Source organism: Leucopleurus acutus (assembly GCF_964270905.1).
Source record: "Leucopleurus acutus genome assembly, chromosome: 1".
Classification (NCBI taxonomy): Eukaryota; Metazoa; Chordata; class Mammalia; order Artiodactyla; family Delphinidae; genus Leucopleurus; species Leucopleurus acutus.
Window position 1 is genome coordinate 93,443,598 of NC_139142.1, and position 15,542 is coordinate 93,459,139.

The 15,542-nt window shown below is 44.0% G+C and overlaps 1 protein-coding gene across 2 annotated transcripts in view; it reads left to right on the plus strand.

Moving 5' to 3' along the window:
• The first annotated feature begins 222 nt into the window (after window positions 1-222).
• Window positions 223-15,542, plus strand: part of GLDN (gliomedin) — a 67,092-nt gene continuing 51,772 nt past the window's right edge. For both annotated transcript variants that reach the window (XM_082849564.1, XM_082849565.1), the window contains exon 1: window positions 223-622. In XM_082849564.1, coding sequence (XP_082705690.1) covers window positions 260-622 — 363 coding nt within the window. In that variant the 5' untranslated portion in view covers window positions 223-259. The remainder of the gene's footprint in view (window positions 623-15,542) is intronic.

The window sequence follows — 15,542 nt, forward strand, 5'->3', positions numbered from 1 at the left end:
TGGCCGGGCACCAGGAGCGTGAGCCCTGCCCCCCTCCGCGGACTGTCTCCACTCGCTCCTCTCCCCCTCTCCGCCTGCCTGTCCCTCCGGGCTGCTCGGGCGCCACCACTACTGTCCCCAACCCGCCCCGCCAGCCAGGCCAAAAGGGCGGCGTGACTCACGGCGCTGCCACCAGCCCACAGCTTGCCCACAGCGTATAAAGGCTGCGGGGTTGAAAGGTGGCAGAGCCTTGCCCGACCTGGCCCGAGGCGCACAGAGTATGGCCGGAGGCGCGGAGCGAGGCCGCGGGGACGCGGGCTGGGGGCTGCGCGGCGCCCTGGCCGCCGTGGCCCTGCTCTCGGCGCTCAATGCTGTGGGCACGGTGTTCGCGCTGTGCCAGTGGCGCGGGCTGAGCGCGGCGCTGCGAGCGCTGGAGGCACAGCGTGGCCGGGAGCAGCGCGAGGATAGCGCCCTGCGCGCCTTCGTGGCGGAGCTGAGTCACGCACCTCGCCGGGCGTCCGCGCCACCGCCAGATCCTGTGAGCGCCGCGCGCAACAAGCGCAGCCACGGCGGGGAGCCGGCGCAGCACATCCGCGCCGAGAGCCACGACATGCTGTTGATGATGACCTACTCCATGGTGCCGGTAGGCGGGGTCTCAGCTCCCCTTGACGCCCCCGCCGGGGTGAGCTGCGTACAGTGTGGGGAGAGAGCCCTAGACGCCCTCTCCTCCCCTGGCCAGACGGCAAGGTGCCGTGGGGAGAGGTCCTGGGTGTGAGCCCGCTGGGGAAGTCACGTTGGCAAGCACCTTAACCATCTGGGGTCAGTTTCTTCATTGTTAAATGGGGGAGGGAGTGAAGGGGTAAGTCTTCCACCTCTGACGTCGTTCAGTCTGCAGATAAATGAGGGGAGTAGGCAGTGTTTTTAAGAGCCTGCTTCCTAACTTTGGACATAAGTTTTCACCTTCTGGTGTGCCAGGAGCCACAGCAGCCCCGGGCTGTGCCTGTGCAATTCGTAGGGGCCCCCTGAGAGCACGGAGGTAGCATTTCTGAGAGAGCGCAGGCTTCTTCAATAAAGGGATTCTTTCCCTGGCATGATCTAGTGGTCTGGCGTTTCACCTGGCCTCGGCTCATCAGCACAAGACTGCCGACCTAATAGTCTCTGTTTAAGTGAAAACAATCAGCCCTAATTTTACCAACCCCGGGACCTTTCTACGGAGAAACTTAATCTTGTGTCTAAAGTGCTTACAAATAGTGGAAATCAACATAGAGCAATTTTCTTAAAACGCAATGTCAAAGCTGAGGTTCATCATATGGGCTCTAAAAAGTCTATGGAACTTCAGAAAATGTCAGCGTGTGCTCTCGCAGGCGCGTGCATCTAGGGAGAGGCCATAGCTTTTCGTTAGATTTTCAAAGGGGCTCCATTGCACTACCCCCAGAAGGTTTAAGAAACACTGCTGTTAAAAAAAGTATTTAAAGCAAAGCCTCAGAAATCTGTTTTCTAGTGTTAACTTTCTTTGCTTTTGCTGATTTTAACTCAGTAATTATACATTTAGATCACATTGCAGTTCCCCATTTCATTTCATTATCCGTTACAACCACTATGGTCTTATTTCACTTTATAATTACAAAGATTTCAGTTCTGTCACCTCAAGTCAAGTGTGAGCCATATTTTTGAATCCTAGGTATTTGAAGATAAATCCACTTAAACCTGTTATAGAAGTTTAAAAATATCTTACATGAGCTGAAGTGCTTTTAAAACTACATGGAGGACTTCCCTGGTGGCCCAGTGGTTGGGAGTCCGCCTGCCAATGCGAGGGGGGGGGAGGGGGGAGGGGAGGAGGAGGGTGGGGGAAGAGTTCGAGTCCTGGTCCGGCAGGATCCCACATGCGGCATAGCGGCTGGGCCCCTGCACCACGGCTGCTGAGCCTGCCCTCTGGAGCCACTGTGTGAGCCACAGCTAGTGAGCCTGGGAGCCACAACTGCTGAGGCCCGCGTGCCTGGAGCCCATGCTCTGCGGCGGGAGGGGCCCCGGCAATGAGGGGCCCGAGCACCGCGGCTGAGAGTGGCCCTGGCTCGCCGCGGCTGGAGAGGGCCCGTGGGCAGCGGCAGGGACCCAACGCAGCCAAAAATCAATCAATCAATCAAGGAGTATTTTATATAAAAAAGATAAAGTAAAACTACATGGAAGTACTACACACTTCAAACACATCTTTTGAGAAAGATCACATTTTCCATTCCTGGATTCAGTTTTTACCCACGTTATCATTTAGAAATCTGGGCCCAAGCAAAAATTTCGAAAAAAAGAACTCTGTAAAACGAAGAGATCTCCTTAAGAGAATTCACTCTTTCTTGGCTCTCCACCACGCATTTTGAGGGGTTTTTGAAATCGTCTGAGAAGGATGCATCTGAATATCAACATTTTATATTTTTAATCCTGCTTTTAAGGTAGAGGCTTATGTATCCAAATTGCATCCTGTTCAGTCGCTAACCCAAGAGAACGCAGAGACTCATTTCTGTGTCAATATGAAAGCTGATTTAACTACCACCACCTGCTCTGTTGCAAGTCAGCAGAAACATTACACTTGTCAGGCTGAGAAGCACTTGTAGATTATCCCCAACTCATCTTCCACTTGCAATGGGTGTGCTTTGACCTTTTGGAGTCACTGAGGGACTTTCTATGCAGGCCAGGAGAATGCCACTATCATATTCCTCTTGGGAGTAGTTCTCAAACAGTAGGCTTAGGGATCACCTGGGAACATATTAAAAATGCAGATTTCAGGGCCCCACCCTCAGATTTGTAGAATTATAATCTCCAGAATTGGCTTCCTTCCTGATCCCCATTTCCCCCACCTTCCCAACCCCTTGATGAGTTTGATACAGGTGGTCTAGGTGCCACACTTTGAGAAAAGCTCCTCTAGCCCATGGCTTCTTTAATGTGCATGTGAATATTTTGGGGATCTTGTTAAAATACAGATTCTGATTCTGTTGGGGCCTGAGCTTCTGCGTTTGTAGCAAGTTCCCGCTGACATCAGTGCTGCTGGTCTGAGAAAAACACTTTGAATAACACCGTTCCAGAGCAGTGGTTGCACATTGAAATCATATGGGGAGTTTAAACATGACTGATGCCTAGGCCCCACCTCCCAGAGATTCTGAATTAATTGATAGGGGTGGTGCCCACTCACCAACACAAAGGACCTTGGCATGCCTTCCTGATGACGGTCAGCTGTGTTAAGCATCTCACTCTCATCAGTTCTCCCTTGAGGCCTCTACTTTGGGCAGAGGAACCAACTTAATTGGTGAAAAGCCCTTTACATACTTTATTTTAGCAACACTCTCACCATTCACCTTTGCAGATTTTTCTCATTTTTACTCTCTGTTTTTCTCAGAACAGAGCATTATTCACATGAGGAAACAGTTTTTAAGAACTTTCTCAGGGCACCTTGAGTAGAAAAGCTGCTAAGAGAACTATTTAGTGTACAGTATGGAGTTCAATGTGACCACTTCTGAAGGTTGAAGTCTACACTTTCCCTTGCCCTTCTATATAGCACCAGTAGGTCTTGAATGAGGGTGAAATCAGAAGCCCCATGTCCTTAGAGATCTAGGAACAAAGAAGTAAGCTGTATGCAGGCTAATTTCAGCATTTCAAAAAGTCTTCCAAAAAAGTCTTCTTAAGCCAACTGACACTTCTAAGTTCTGTGCTTTTGGCTGAAAGTACATCAACTCAGCGTGGTCATTCTGGTTAGCACAGTCTGACCGGAAACTGATTGGCAGCTGTAAATGACTTTGTTAAAAGGGCAACATAACTAATTATTACTTAAGTACAGTTAGTTTGGTACAGCCAAACACATTAAATCTTTAAAAGTAAGTGGCTACTTTGGAGAAAAGTAATAAAAGGGGCCCTGGGTACCAGTGAGTAATGGAACCCATCTGCCAGGAACTCCTGCAGGAGATGCTGCTTCTGTTTAGTCTCCACTCCCTCACTACCCCTCTTCTCCCTTTTCCTCTCATCAGCTGCTCTCACCCATTCTTCAGGTCTCACTCTTATTGATGTTCTGGTAGCTTTATCATCCTCCCTGAAATCTTAGGTCGAGCACCCAAGAAAGTTTCACTTCTCACAATGTGCACCTTAACAAGCTTTAAATAGATCAAAGATTTACATTTAAAAAATGAAACTCTAAAATTGCTAGAAGAAAATATGAGTAAATTCATTTTTAATTTTGGAATGGGGAATACCTTTCTTTCAAACTATAACTCAAAAGCCTGAAGCAAACAATAAAATAAGTAAATTTAACCACATTTAAAAAGCACACACAACAACAAAACTGCATCACAAACAATAAAAACAAATGCATACACCATAAACAGAGGCAAAAGATAAATGACAAACTGGAAAGAAATATTTGCAGCTCATATCATAGGTACAGGGCTACTCTTCTGAATATATATAGCAGTTCTAGAAGTTGATTTAAAAAGATAAGAATTTAATAGGGAAATCTGCAACAGAAATAGGAATTCAGTAGGAGTATGGAACAGATAGTTCTCAGGAAAAGAAATACAAATTTCTCTTAAAACCACAGGAAAAGAACTCTTGATTCAAAAATGCAAATTACAACTGCTCTGAAATATAATTTTTACCTGTCAGAATGACAACTGCAAAGGTTTGTCGACATATTCTGTTGGGGAAACTGAAGGGAAACAGACATGCTCTTGCATTGCTGTTTGGAGTGCAAAATGCTACAACCCATATGGAAGCCAATTTGGCAATACCTTTGGATTACAAACCCATTTACCCTCTGACCCAGTAATCTTGCTTGTGGGAATTTATCCTGCACAACAGACTTTATCACCTCTGAAATGACGTATGCACATGGTTATTCATTGCAGAATATTTGTAAAAAGAGAAGACTACTAACCTGTGTCCACTACAGGACTAGATAAATAAACTGACCTATACATCCACTGGGATACGAGGTAGCTGTAAAACAAGAATAAGTAAATTCTCTGTGTTCTGCTATGGGAACAATCCCTAGGATATATTTTAAGTGACAAAAGTGTAAGGAAGAAGGGAGAAAAATAAATGAAATTAACAAAAGTATTTACTTAGGGAGGGTGGGGATGAGGTGGGAATGAGCCTTTCACTGCATAGCTTTGTGCATCATTTTGACTTTTGAACCATGTGATTGTGTTACTCTTATCGTGAGTGAAAAGGCCATAAGCACAAGGTTACATGGCAGCTGCCCCTGGGCTGGGGGCCATAGGGCATGGTAGGGACTGCTCCAGCCCACGGTTCATGTGCTGTGTCTATAGGGGAGGCTTTTGCTGTTGCTGCTGTATGAGAACGAGAGCCCAGTGTGCCTGATCTTTTAATTTTGTCAAGAAAAGTAAAAAATCTGACATTTTATGTGAAATCTCTTGGCTTTGAAGTATTGACAAAAATTCCCTCAAAATGTTTTTGAATTGACTGGCAGTGTGTTGGGCAAACAACACTCACATTGTTAGGGGCCATGTTAGGACTTCCAAGCTTAGTTTGCTGCAGGCTCACCTCATAATAATGAGTAGTTTTGAACAAAAATGGCTTTATTTAGTTCCAGCACAACCTCCACCCCCACCACTGATTTCCCAGCCTGGTTCTGAAAGGATAGTGGTATCTAGGCCATTGTTATCATTATTGGTGGTTAAATGGAGATGGTTTTTTGCATTCAGTTTGGTTTGGTTTGTTTCATTTTGTTTTGTTTCTGGCTGTCTCTAAACATTAACTCCACCTTCGGAGGATGGAGATTTCCTGTCACTATGGCTTTTCACAAACATGTGTTCTGAAGGTCATTCTCAAGGAGGAGATTCCAGCTATGTTAAGCAGTAATGCATTATAGCAAACAGAACTTTTCATGATGACTGCTATGAGGTACATTTATATGGATCTATGCATTATCTTGTTTACAGGGGACAAAAATTACATTACCTGTAGTTACAACTTCTGCTTGTATGGATGCTATATTTCCTTAAAGGAAAGGAAGGTAACCCCTGCCTTTCCCACTCGAACTGGGTCACTTCCAGGGTGTAAAAGCTGAGGATTTAGACCAGGGGTTAACAAACTATGGCCTAAGGTCAAATCAAGCCTGCTACTTGTTTTTGTGCAGCCCATGACTTAAGAATGATTTTTAAATTTATAAATGGATAGGAAAAAAAAATAAAAAGAGGAATAATATTTCACGACACCTGAACATTATATGAAATTCAGGTTTCAGTAACCATAAATACAGTTTTACTGGAATACATCCATGCCCACTTGTTTATGTATTGTCTGTGGCTGCTTGACACATGACAACCGGAGAACTGAGTAGTTGCGCCAGAGACCATACGGCCCACGAAGCCTAATATATTTTCAGTCTTGTCCTTTGCAGAAAACTTTGCCAACCTCTCATTCAGACAGTGGTCCATGGGAACAGAGGGGTGCTAGGGATGGTTCCTTTGGAGAGCTAATTTAGTAAAATCAGGGTTCTTCTAGCATAGGGTTAACCCTGGAGTTTAAGACCTCCCACAAGGAAACAGAGCCCAGGACAGAGCTGCCCTGAGACTGTGGTTTCACTCTAGAGGGAGGCTGTGGGGCTGAACCAGCCCTTAAGCCTTTGCTCCCCATAAGCTGACTTCCCAAGTCAAGAGCAGTCAGTGTTAGGACAGCTTTTAGCCACCCATTTAACCCCATATCTAGGCCTTGTTTCACACCCCATCTATTCTCTTCAGTTGAAGGGGAGAAACATATACCCCATTAGGTCCTGTCACATGAAGTGGACCCTAATGAGAGCTCAGAGGCCTGATAGAGCAGAACAAAAAAAGACTGGGCAGCCAAAGTAATAACCCACACGGAGAGACTGGGAGGTGGGTTTCCGTGGCCTTCCTCATAGCAGCATGTGCACGTGGGCACTTGGGATGTCACACCTGACACTGTGGGGTTAATTTGCATGTTAGAAGCCATTTCCAGGTATCAAGGGTAAGAGAGAATTTGAAGCTACATCTCTGCTAAGACTGTGTCTGGTATTGGTACTGTGAACACACCCATAAACTTCACTCACGTATCAGGTCATGATGGTATGTGAGGAAGACAGGAGAGAGTTGGCCCCTTAGCTACATCCTTCAGACACTCTCTTCGTTGACACATATTTTGCACACATGAAAATAAAGCATTCAGTGTAGATGTACAGTTGTCATGATTCTCTAAGGATTTATGTGAGAAACAAATGGGTCAAGACTGAGCATCTGAACCCGTAGGGACAGGGAAGTTGTGTTGACCACATGAAAGGCATTAAACCATTTGGACCTGCTCTCAGGTCCTGTGGCTATTCAAAAGTTCCTAGCTTCTTTCTAGCCAAAGCAGCAGAGGTGAGGGCAACAGGAACAAGCCTGCTGAGCCTTTACAGCCTGAGCAGGATGGACCTGCTTGGGCCTGGTGAATTGTCCACTCTCATCTTTTTCTGCTGTTTCCCTGCCTTTCCTTCAACCTTCACTGCCACTGTGCCAAGGATAAAATGAACTCAAAGTCATGGTCCCCCCCTGGAAAAGTGCCACTCCAGTCTGGGGAGACAGCAGAATCCCTCAGACCTGCCTGTCATTTTGTACCACTGCCCACTAGATGACAGGCTGAGATCCTTGGGTGGAGAGCCCTGTCTGGGTGAGTTGCAGAACAACTGCTCAGATCACGGGTCTTCCAATGCCAAGGGGCTGTTCATCCTCTGTAAAGCCCATGTCTCAGGATCCATCTTTGGCTGTTCCAAGCTCACCTCCACATGGAGCTACTGCCACCTTCAGCCATTGTGTTCCTGCCCTTAACTTGAGAGACCTGGGATTCCTTCTTCACAGTCAGGTTTGCAGCCCAATTCTCTCTCCCTGATGCTTCCCTGAGGTATGTTGTGGCAGTCGTCTGACGCACGAGTCAGACGGATTCTCATCCCGGGCCCACAGCTTGGTAGCTGCGTGACCTTGGGCAAGTCTTTTAATTTCCCCAACCCTCAGTTTCCTCCTCTGTAAGATTAAGATAATAGTATGCACCTCATAGGGCTGTTAGGAGGTTTAAGGGAAATAATGTAGGTAAAGGACAGTGCCTGGTATAGTCAGATTTCCAGTAAGTGTTCATTGTTGCTGTTACTGAGATTAATCACTATGACTTTATCATGCAGCCCTCCTTGTCCAAAGCCCTCAGTATCTTGTTTCTGGGTTTACTCTTCATCTCCACTTTCTTCAGAATGCCAAGTTGTCTGATCATATGTGCTTTTATCAGCTGCTGCTTCGGGATCATATTTGGCCTTTTGAAGCCTAGGGTGGCATCACACCAACCTAAATCATCTTGTCATTGAAAACAAAACAGAATTAGCCTAGATATGGGAACAAGCCTTCTTCAACAGTTCAGGCTTTCCTGGGGCCTCACCCCTTCTTCATGGCCACTGATGACGAGGTTGGACACCCACTAGAAGAGAGCCACATTCACCCCATTTCTGACTGGCGTAGCTGTTGTTAACTCCTGCTGATTCCTGTTGGTGGCAGTCCTGAAAAAAGTTTTGGGTGCTTTCATTTGGAAAATTGACAAAATGTGAGTGGAAGGTAGAGCAAAATCTTCTAAGAAAGGAGAACAATTTACTTCTTAGGGGTCTCATGTTCTCTAGGATATAGGTACCTATGTGAGAACTATCAAAATAGTCTTTATATCTGATAAAACATACTTATCTGGAAAAAAAGACATTTAAGAAACAATCTACATTATTCAAACTCTCCTTCCCTCCCTCCCCCCGCACCAGAAAAAATCCTTGGCCAAATCTAGTTGACATTCAAGCTTCATTTACATGCATTTTATCTACAGACTAAAGGTCATGTTGTGTAAAACAAGATGATGATTTTAGGTTGTAATTCTTCTACAAAGGGAGCATTTTTCAGCCCATCAGTTGCTTTTTTTTTTATGTAGCTCTTTGGGTTTTAATAGCTCTATATTTTAAGTAGATATAATTTACTTCTAGTCTGACTAAAGTTGAGACACAATTTTCTTTACTGAAAGGTAGAGTTAAAACAACAAGGCCAACTAAAGATCACTTAAAATGCAATTTGTTCTGAACACAATAGGTAGAATAACCCCTTCATCTTGCCACTCAGAAAGTTTCTTGTGCTTATCAAAGTGCTGGGAACTTTGGAGATCCTGCATTGGCTGTCTGTAAAAACTGAGAAGGACTTGGAAATGCATTGTGGATAACTGTACCCAAGCTAAAATGATGGGCTGGCAGCTGCAAAATAATTCCCCAGTTTTTCAGTAACTTAGTGTGATTGGGGTCTGGAATCCTTTCTCTCAAAGGTAGAAAAGGCCTTCTCCCTTTAGGCAGCATTTGAGGACCTTGGAATCAATCCCTGTGAACAGGAAGACCTTTAGAGAAAAATCCTTTACAGTAAGCATCAGGGCAGTGACAAAGAGAGAAAATCAATCCTCACTAAAGTGATGAAGGCAGGTTTCATGGAGGAGACAGAACTTGTAATGGGCAATGAAGGGTTCGTGAAATTTGAGCAGGCAAGGAGGGAAAATCATTCCAAGTTCAGGTAATAACTTGAGCCAAGGTCTAGGGACAGGAATGAACGTAGTACAAGGCTTGGAAGAGCAAGAAGCTTTCCTGCACTGGGGAGTTTGGGCTGTGGGAGAGGAATTAAGATGGCTACATGAGAGAGAGCCTTGAATTTCTACTTTTGAAAAGTTGAGAATGAATCTGATGGGCAATTGGGAGAATTTTTCAAGGGGCAATCATGAAGAATGTGGTTTTATAGGACAGGTCTGTCTGTACAATGCAGGAAGGACTGCACAGGGGAGAGACAAGAGACAGGAAGAAAGTTAGGAAATTATTGCATTAGTCCAGGCAGGAAATGGTTCTGTCTGGCTAAGGTGATGGCATCAGAAATGGAGAAGATATAGATCCTAGAAATACCAAGAAATAAGGATGCATTGAAGTTGGGAACTAATTGGATATAAGAAAGAGAAAGGAGCCACCTGGTCCAGATACATCCAAAGATGGTAGCATCATGGACAGAACTGAGGAACCTAAAGTGGGTTAGTTTAGAAGTGAGGATGCTAAATTTGTTTTGAGACTGAATATGAGAGGAAAAAGAGGGAAGGAAAACTGAAGGGTAAAAGAATATTCAAGGAAAGGAGAACCCATTTCTTCCAAGAAGAATTCTGTCTTCTCTATGAGAGGTCTTTACAAGTCTAAAAATTAAAAGGCAGACCCGAAAGCCTTTATGTGTGTTTACTCCTAGCTCCCCTCTTAGCTGTGTGACCTTTAACAGATCACTCAACCTCTCTGAATCTCAGTTTCCTCATTCTTAAGAAGGCAATGACAGTAGTATCTACCTTAGGTGTTATCATAAGGATTCAATTCAATAATCTATGTGAAGTCCTTAGCATGGTGCCTAGAACTCAATATATGTTAGCTTGTTGTTACTGATATTTAGTATTTCTCAAATCCTTCCTTTTTGTGCTTCAGGGACTTTTGAAGCCTTGTAATTAAAACAATGGAGATTGAATCAATAGAACTTGCCAGAGAAAGGGCAGGTTCTAGAATAACTCCAAGGTCTGGCATCTCGGGTGCCATAAGGGAAACACACAGACTTCTAGAAAGAATGTTATTTCCCAGATAGTCATTTTTATGGTTCATGGGTTCAATATATATGCTTGGTATTGAATTTAGGGACGTTAATTATACTAAGGATAATTTGCAAATATTTTATTCATGTTCAAGGTGAACTCATGCATTTATCCTTTCATAGACCAAATCTTTTTGAACCCCATAGGAACAGCATGTTTGTCAAACCAACAGTTCCATCCAGCCAGTGTTCTGATGCTAACATCATCAACGATTATTTTGTGGGTGAGCATCTCAACCCAAGGACCTCCTCTAAATATTTTCTGGGCTAACCACTTGTAGCTATTCTCTGAGCGGAGGGAGGAGGAGACTGAGCAGGGAGTAGGTTGACAAAACATCTTCACAAATGTTTTTGCTATGTACAAAGAATGCCAAAGGGCAGAGTTTGGGATAATGGATTAATTCTTTGTCCATTCCCCCAACATTGGACAAGTTACTTAACTATGGTTTATGTATACTTTTCTGACTATAAGGTGAAGATAAGAATGCTTAGATAAAAATCAAAAATTAACTGAAGATGCTTGTTGAAGGAAACAATGTGAGCACAAAATATTGTTATTAACAGTTAGTGAGAGATTATTCCAGCAGTACTCCTGCTTCAGAAAACTCCATTAGAGACCTGGGGGAGACAAGTGATTCTTAGCTCACTTCAAAACACTCATCTCTTCCACCCCTAACCTCTTCTGCACTTATTGTCTGTATCACACAACTAAAACTTTGTTTGTGTACAGTTTTGGTCTCTAATTTGTCATCTTTGGTCACCTTGTCTCTTTAAATATATCTCCACTCTTCGCTAGACCTCTAGTGAGGTATTTGATGAATACCTCTTCACTCATAAAATGCATCCACAACTCAGCAAGGGCAAATATAGACTAAGGTATCTGACAGTCTCTGAACCTAGTTCCTTTTCATACTAAGAGTTTTGGAGGTGTGTATTAGTTTCGGCATGTAGTTACTGAGCACCTACTATATCACAGGCACAACTGTGGGTGCACAAGAAACAGTATGAACAAACCATGCAAATCCCTGTCCTGTTGGGGCTTATGTTCAGTGGGGGAAGGGGGGAGGAGCTGACAAGAACCAAAGTAAGTAAATTATCTACAATATTAGAAAGCGATGAGTGCTGTGAAGAGCAATAAAGCAGCGTTGAGGACTAGGGAGCAGGAAGGGGAAGATGCAACTGGAAGTCTTCTGGGTGGGGAAGGCCTCACTAAGAAGGTGACATTTGAGCAAAAACTTGAAGGAGGTGAGGGAGTGAGCCATGTGGAAATCTAGGGGCAGGCTGTTTAGGCAGAGGGAACAGCAAGTGCAAAGACCCTGAGATAGGAGAGTGTCCCCAGAGCACAAGGAACAGCAAGAAGACTGGGAGAGGATAACTGGGGGAAGGAAAGACAGGAGGACCAGTTCAAGTAGGGCCTTGCAGGCTGTTGTAAAGCCTTTATGGGGAGTCTTTGGAGGATTTTAGGCAGAGGAGTGATATGATCTGACCTGCCTTTTCAAAGGATCACTATGATGGGACTAGACTCTCTGTGTGGGGAGGGTGGGCAGTGGTAGCAGGGAGGCCATTTATTTAGCTACTGCAGTAAAAAAAGACAGTGGCTGAGGCCAGGGTGGTAGCAGTAGAATGATAAATGGACAGGGTCTAGATATGTCTGATGTCCAGCTGATGGAATTTGCTGACAGCTTGAATATGAGGGGGGGAAAAAAGGAGTTCAGTGACTTCAGGGTTAGTGGCCAAGCAGTGGAAAGATAGAATTGCCATTAATGAGATAGAAGAATTGCAGATGGAATAATTTTGAGGGGAATATCAGGAGTTCAGTTTGGGGTGTGTTGACATTGAGATTTCTGTTAGATGTTCAAGTGAAGATATTGAAGAGGCAGCTGAATACCAGAGTCTGGGAGGGAAGGAATTCCGGTTGGAGGTATACCCAGGAAATAGTGGAGATGCTGAGCATGATAATACTCATGACCTGGACACAGGGAGTTTCTAACCAAGAGTCTATCTACTTCTTATTAAACCCAGATTATTTTACTTAAAACTCTTGTATAAACAACAAATTATATTAATTAACTATATTGCAAGCTTTTTGTACCCAGAGATTGTCTTACCTTTATAAACATAGGGCCCAACTTATCAAGTATTTGTTAATGAATAAATAGGTACTTCTAAGTCATCAGAAATACCTTGGAAAGAAGTTTAAAAGAAATCTTTCAGGGATTAGGTAATATGTAAGTCAGTATAACAGATGCTAAGCGCCTGTTCCAGGCAGTGTGGGTGCACACTGTGGTGATAGGAAAAACAAGAAAGGAGCCCTCAGGGAACTCATCAGCTAGTGGGAGGGGAAGATCCTCAAGCACATATGACAGAACGAAGGGTAGTAAGACCCGAAGAGAAGTAAGAATAAAATCCAATGGGCAATCAAGAAAGGTTTCAAGAAGAAGGTGGCATTTGAGCTGAAACTTGGGAGATGGGCATGGCTTCAGAAAGGGAAAAAGGCCCTTGAACGGTAGGTGGTTCGTTTTAGGTGGAGCATGATAGAGGGAGATGTAAGAAATGTCTGAAGTCCTGGCCTTCATTCTTGAAAATTATTTTGAATATAGAATTGAGAATGTTTCCCTTTTAGTACTTGAAAGACGTCACCCCACTATCTTCTCACTTGCCTGTTTGCAATGAGAAGCCTGCTGTTCTTGTCTTTGTTCCTCTCTGTGGGTTGTGTCTTTTCTTCCTCTGGCTGCTCCTAAGATTTACCCTTTACTGAATGTTTTAAGCAGTTTTATTATTATATGCCTTAGTGTCATTTTCTTCATGTTTCTTTTGCTTGTGTTTTGCTGAGCTTATTGGAAATGTGGGTTTATAGTTCTCATTAAAATTGGGAAATTTTCTGCCATTATTTCTTCAGATATTTTTCTGCCCACCCGGCCAGCCAGGGACTCTAATTACACATGTATTGGGCTACTTTAAGTTTTTCCACAGCTCACTGATGACCTGTTTGCTTTTTAAGTCTTTTTTCTCCATGTGTTCCATTTTGTCTAGTTTCTATTGTTATGTCTTCAAATTCATTAATCTTTCTTCTGCTCTTAGTCCCACTCAGTGTACTTTTCACCTCAGACATTCTAACTTTCATTTCTATAAATTTGAATTGGGTGTTTTTTAATATTTTTTAATTTTCTATTTACCATGTTCAGTCTTCCCTCTAGCTTTTTTTTTTTTTTTTTTTTGTGGTACGCAGTCCTCTCACTGTTGTGGCCACTCCAGTTGTGGAGCACAGGCTACGGATGCGCAGGCTCAGTGGCCATGGCTCACGGGCCCAGCCGCTCCACGGCATGTGGGATCTTCCCGGACCGGGGCACGAACCCGTGTCCCCTGCACTGGCAGGCGGACTCTCAACCACTGCGCCACCAGGGAAGCCCGCCTCTAGCTTCTTGAATGTTCTCTTTCCTGCTGAGGAATGAAGAATTCATTCATTCACAGCTTACTGTGTGGAAAGCTATTGGCTATGTGCTGAGGTTATAAAAATAAACAAGATATATACTTCCCCTCCCCAAAGTGCTTACAATTAGTGGGGAACAAACAAGTAACCAGGCAATGACAAGAGTGCCCTGATGGGAGAAGTGAGGGATGCTGTGGGGGAGATAAGAACATCTCCAACCTGAGAAGGGGAAGAAAGACTTTTGGGAAAGAGACATCAGAGCTACTGCTAGAATGATATACGAAGTGTGAGAATGACTAGGAGTTTTGCAACTTTTTTTCTGATTGTTAATGTTTCCATTATAGTAACTTGGAAAATACAGAAAGATATAAAAACTCTAATTTTAAAAGTGGTTTGCATGTCAATAAGTTAACAAAGCATGGTGACTTATGGAGAAATTACCCTGTGATCCTTTCTGGTTTTTTTTTTTTTTTTAACTGCTGAAGAATCATCAGGAGAAGAACAAAAAGAGCCCCACCTCGTTAGTCAGGACTCTGTTCTCAAGGTCTGAGTTCTTAGGGAGTTTTCTGGGAGAGGAAAACAGAGAGAGAGAGAGAGACTGCAGGAACTGAAAGATGCTGGAACAAGCCCTTGTTTTTGATGGTACAGGGTAGAACTTCTCAAAGTGTGGGTGGGGGTCATCTTCATCAAAGAGACCTGGGAGGATCTGTTTAAAAATGCTGATGTCTGGGCTACATTCTGGATCTGCTGAGTCAGAATCAGTGGAGGTTGAGTCTGGAAATCTGTATGTAGATTACACTCTAGGTGATTCTAATACATCCTAAATTGGAGAATCATTGGCCAGATCAGGTGGGAGAAGATATTAGAGGCTTGGTAGTTTGATGTTTAAAAGAGGAGGGCCCAGGAGAGGGTTCAAGGTGGCAGCATAGGAAGATCCTGAACTCACCTCCACCCACAGATACAATAAATCTACAACTACATATGGAATAATTCCCTCTAAAAAGGACATGAAAACTGGATGAACAGAGTCTCCAGGACAAAAGGTAAAAGGACAACATCAAGGCGAACAAGAGAAACAGAAATATGGTCATGCCAAGGAAAAAAACCACACCCTGGCCATGGAAATCCACAATCGGGAAGGATCACAAAGGCAGAGTTTTTTCTGAGGAGCAAGGGATTTGAGCTCCACATGAGGCACCCCAGCCCTTAGATCATGCACAGGAGAGATGAGCACCCAAAACACCTGGCTTTGAAAACCAACAGGAAATATGTCCAGGAAAATTATGGAACTCCAGAGAACAGAAAACCACAGCTTAAAGAGCTCATGCACAGACTCACTCAACCTGAAAATCAGTGCAAAAACACCAGATTGAAAGTGCCTGGACCATAGGTGAGGGGGACCCACTTACTAATCTTGAAGTATCTGCCAAAGAGGCAGGAACCAGTTGGGACACTACCCTGGGACTGAG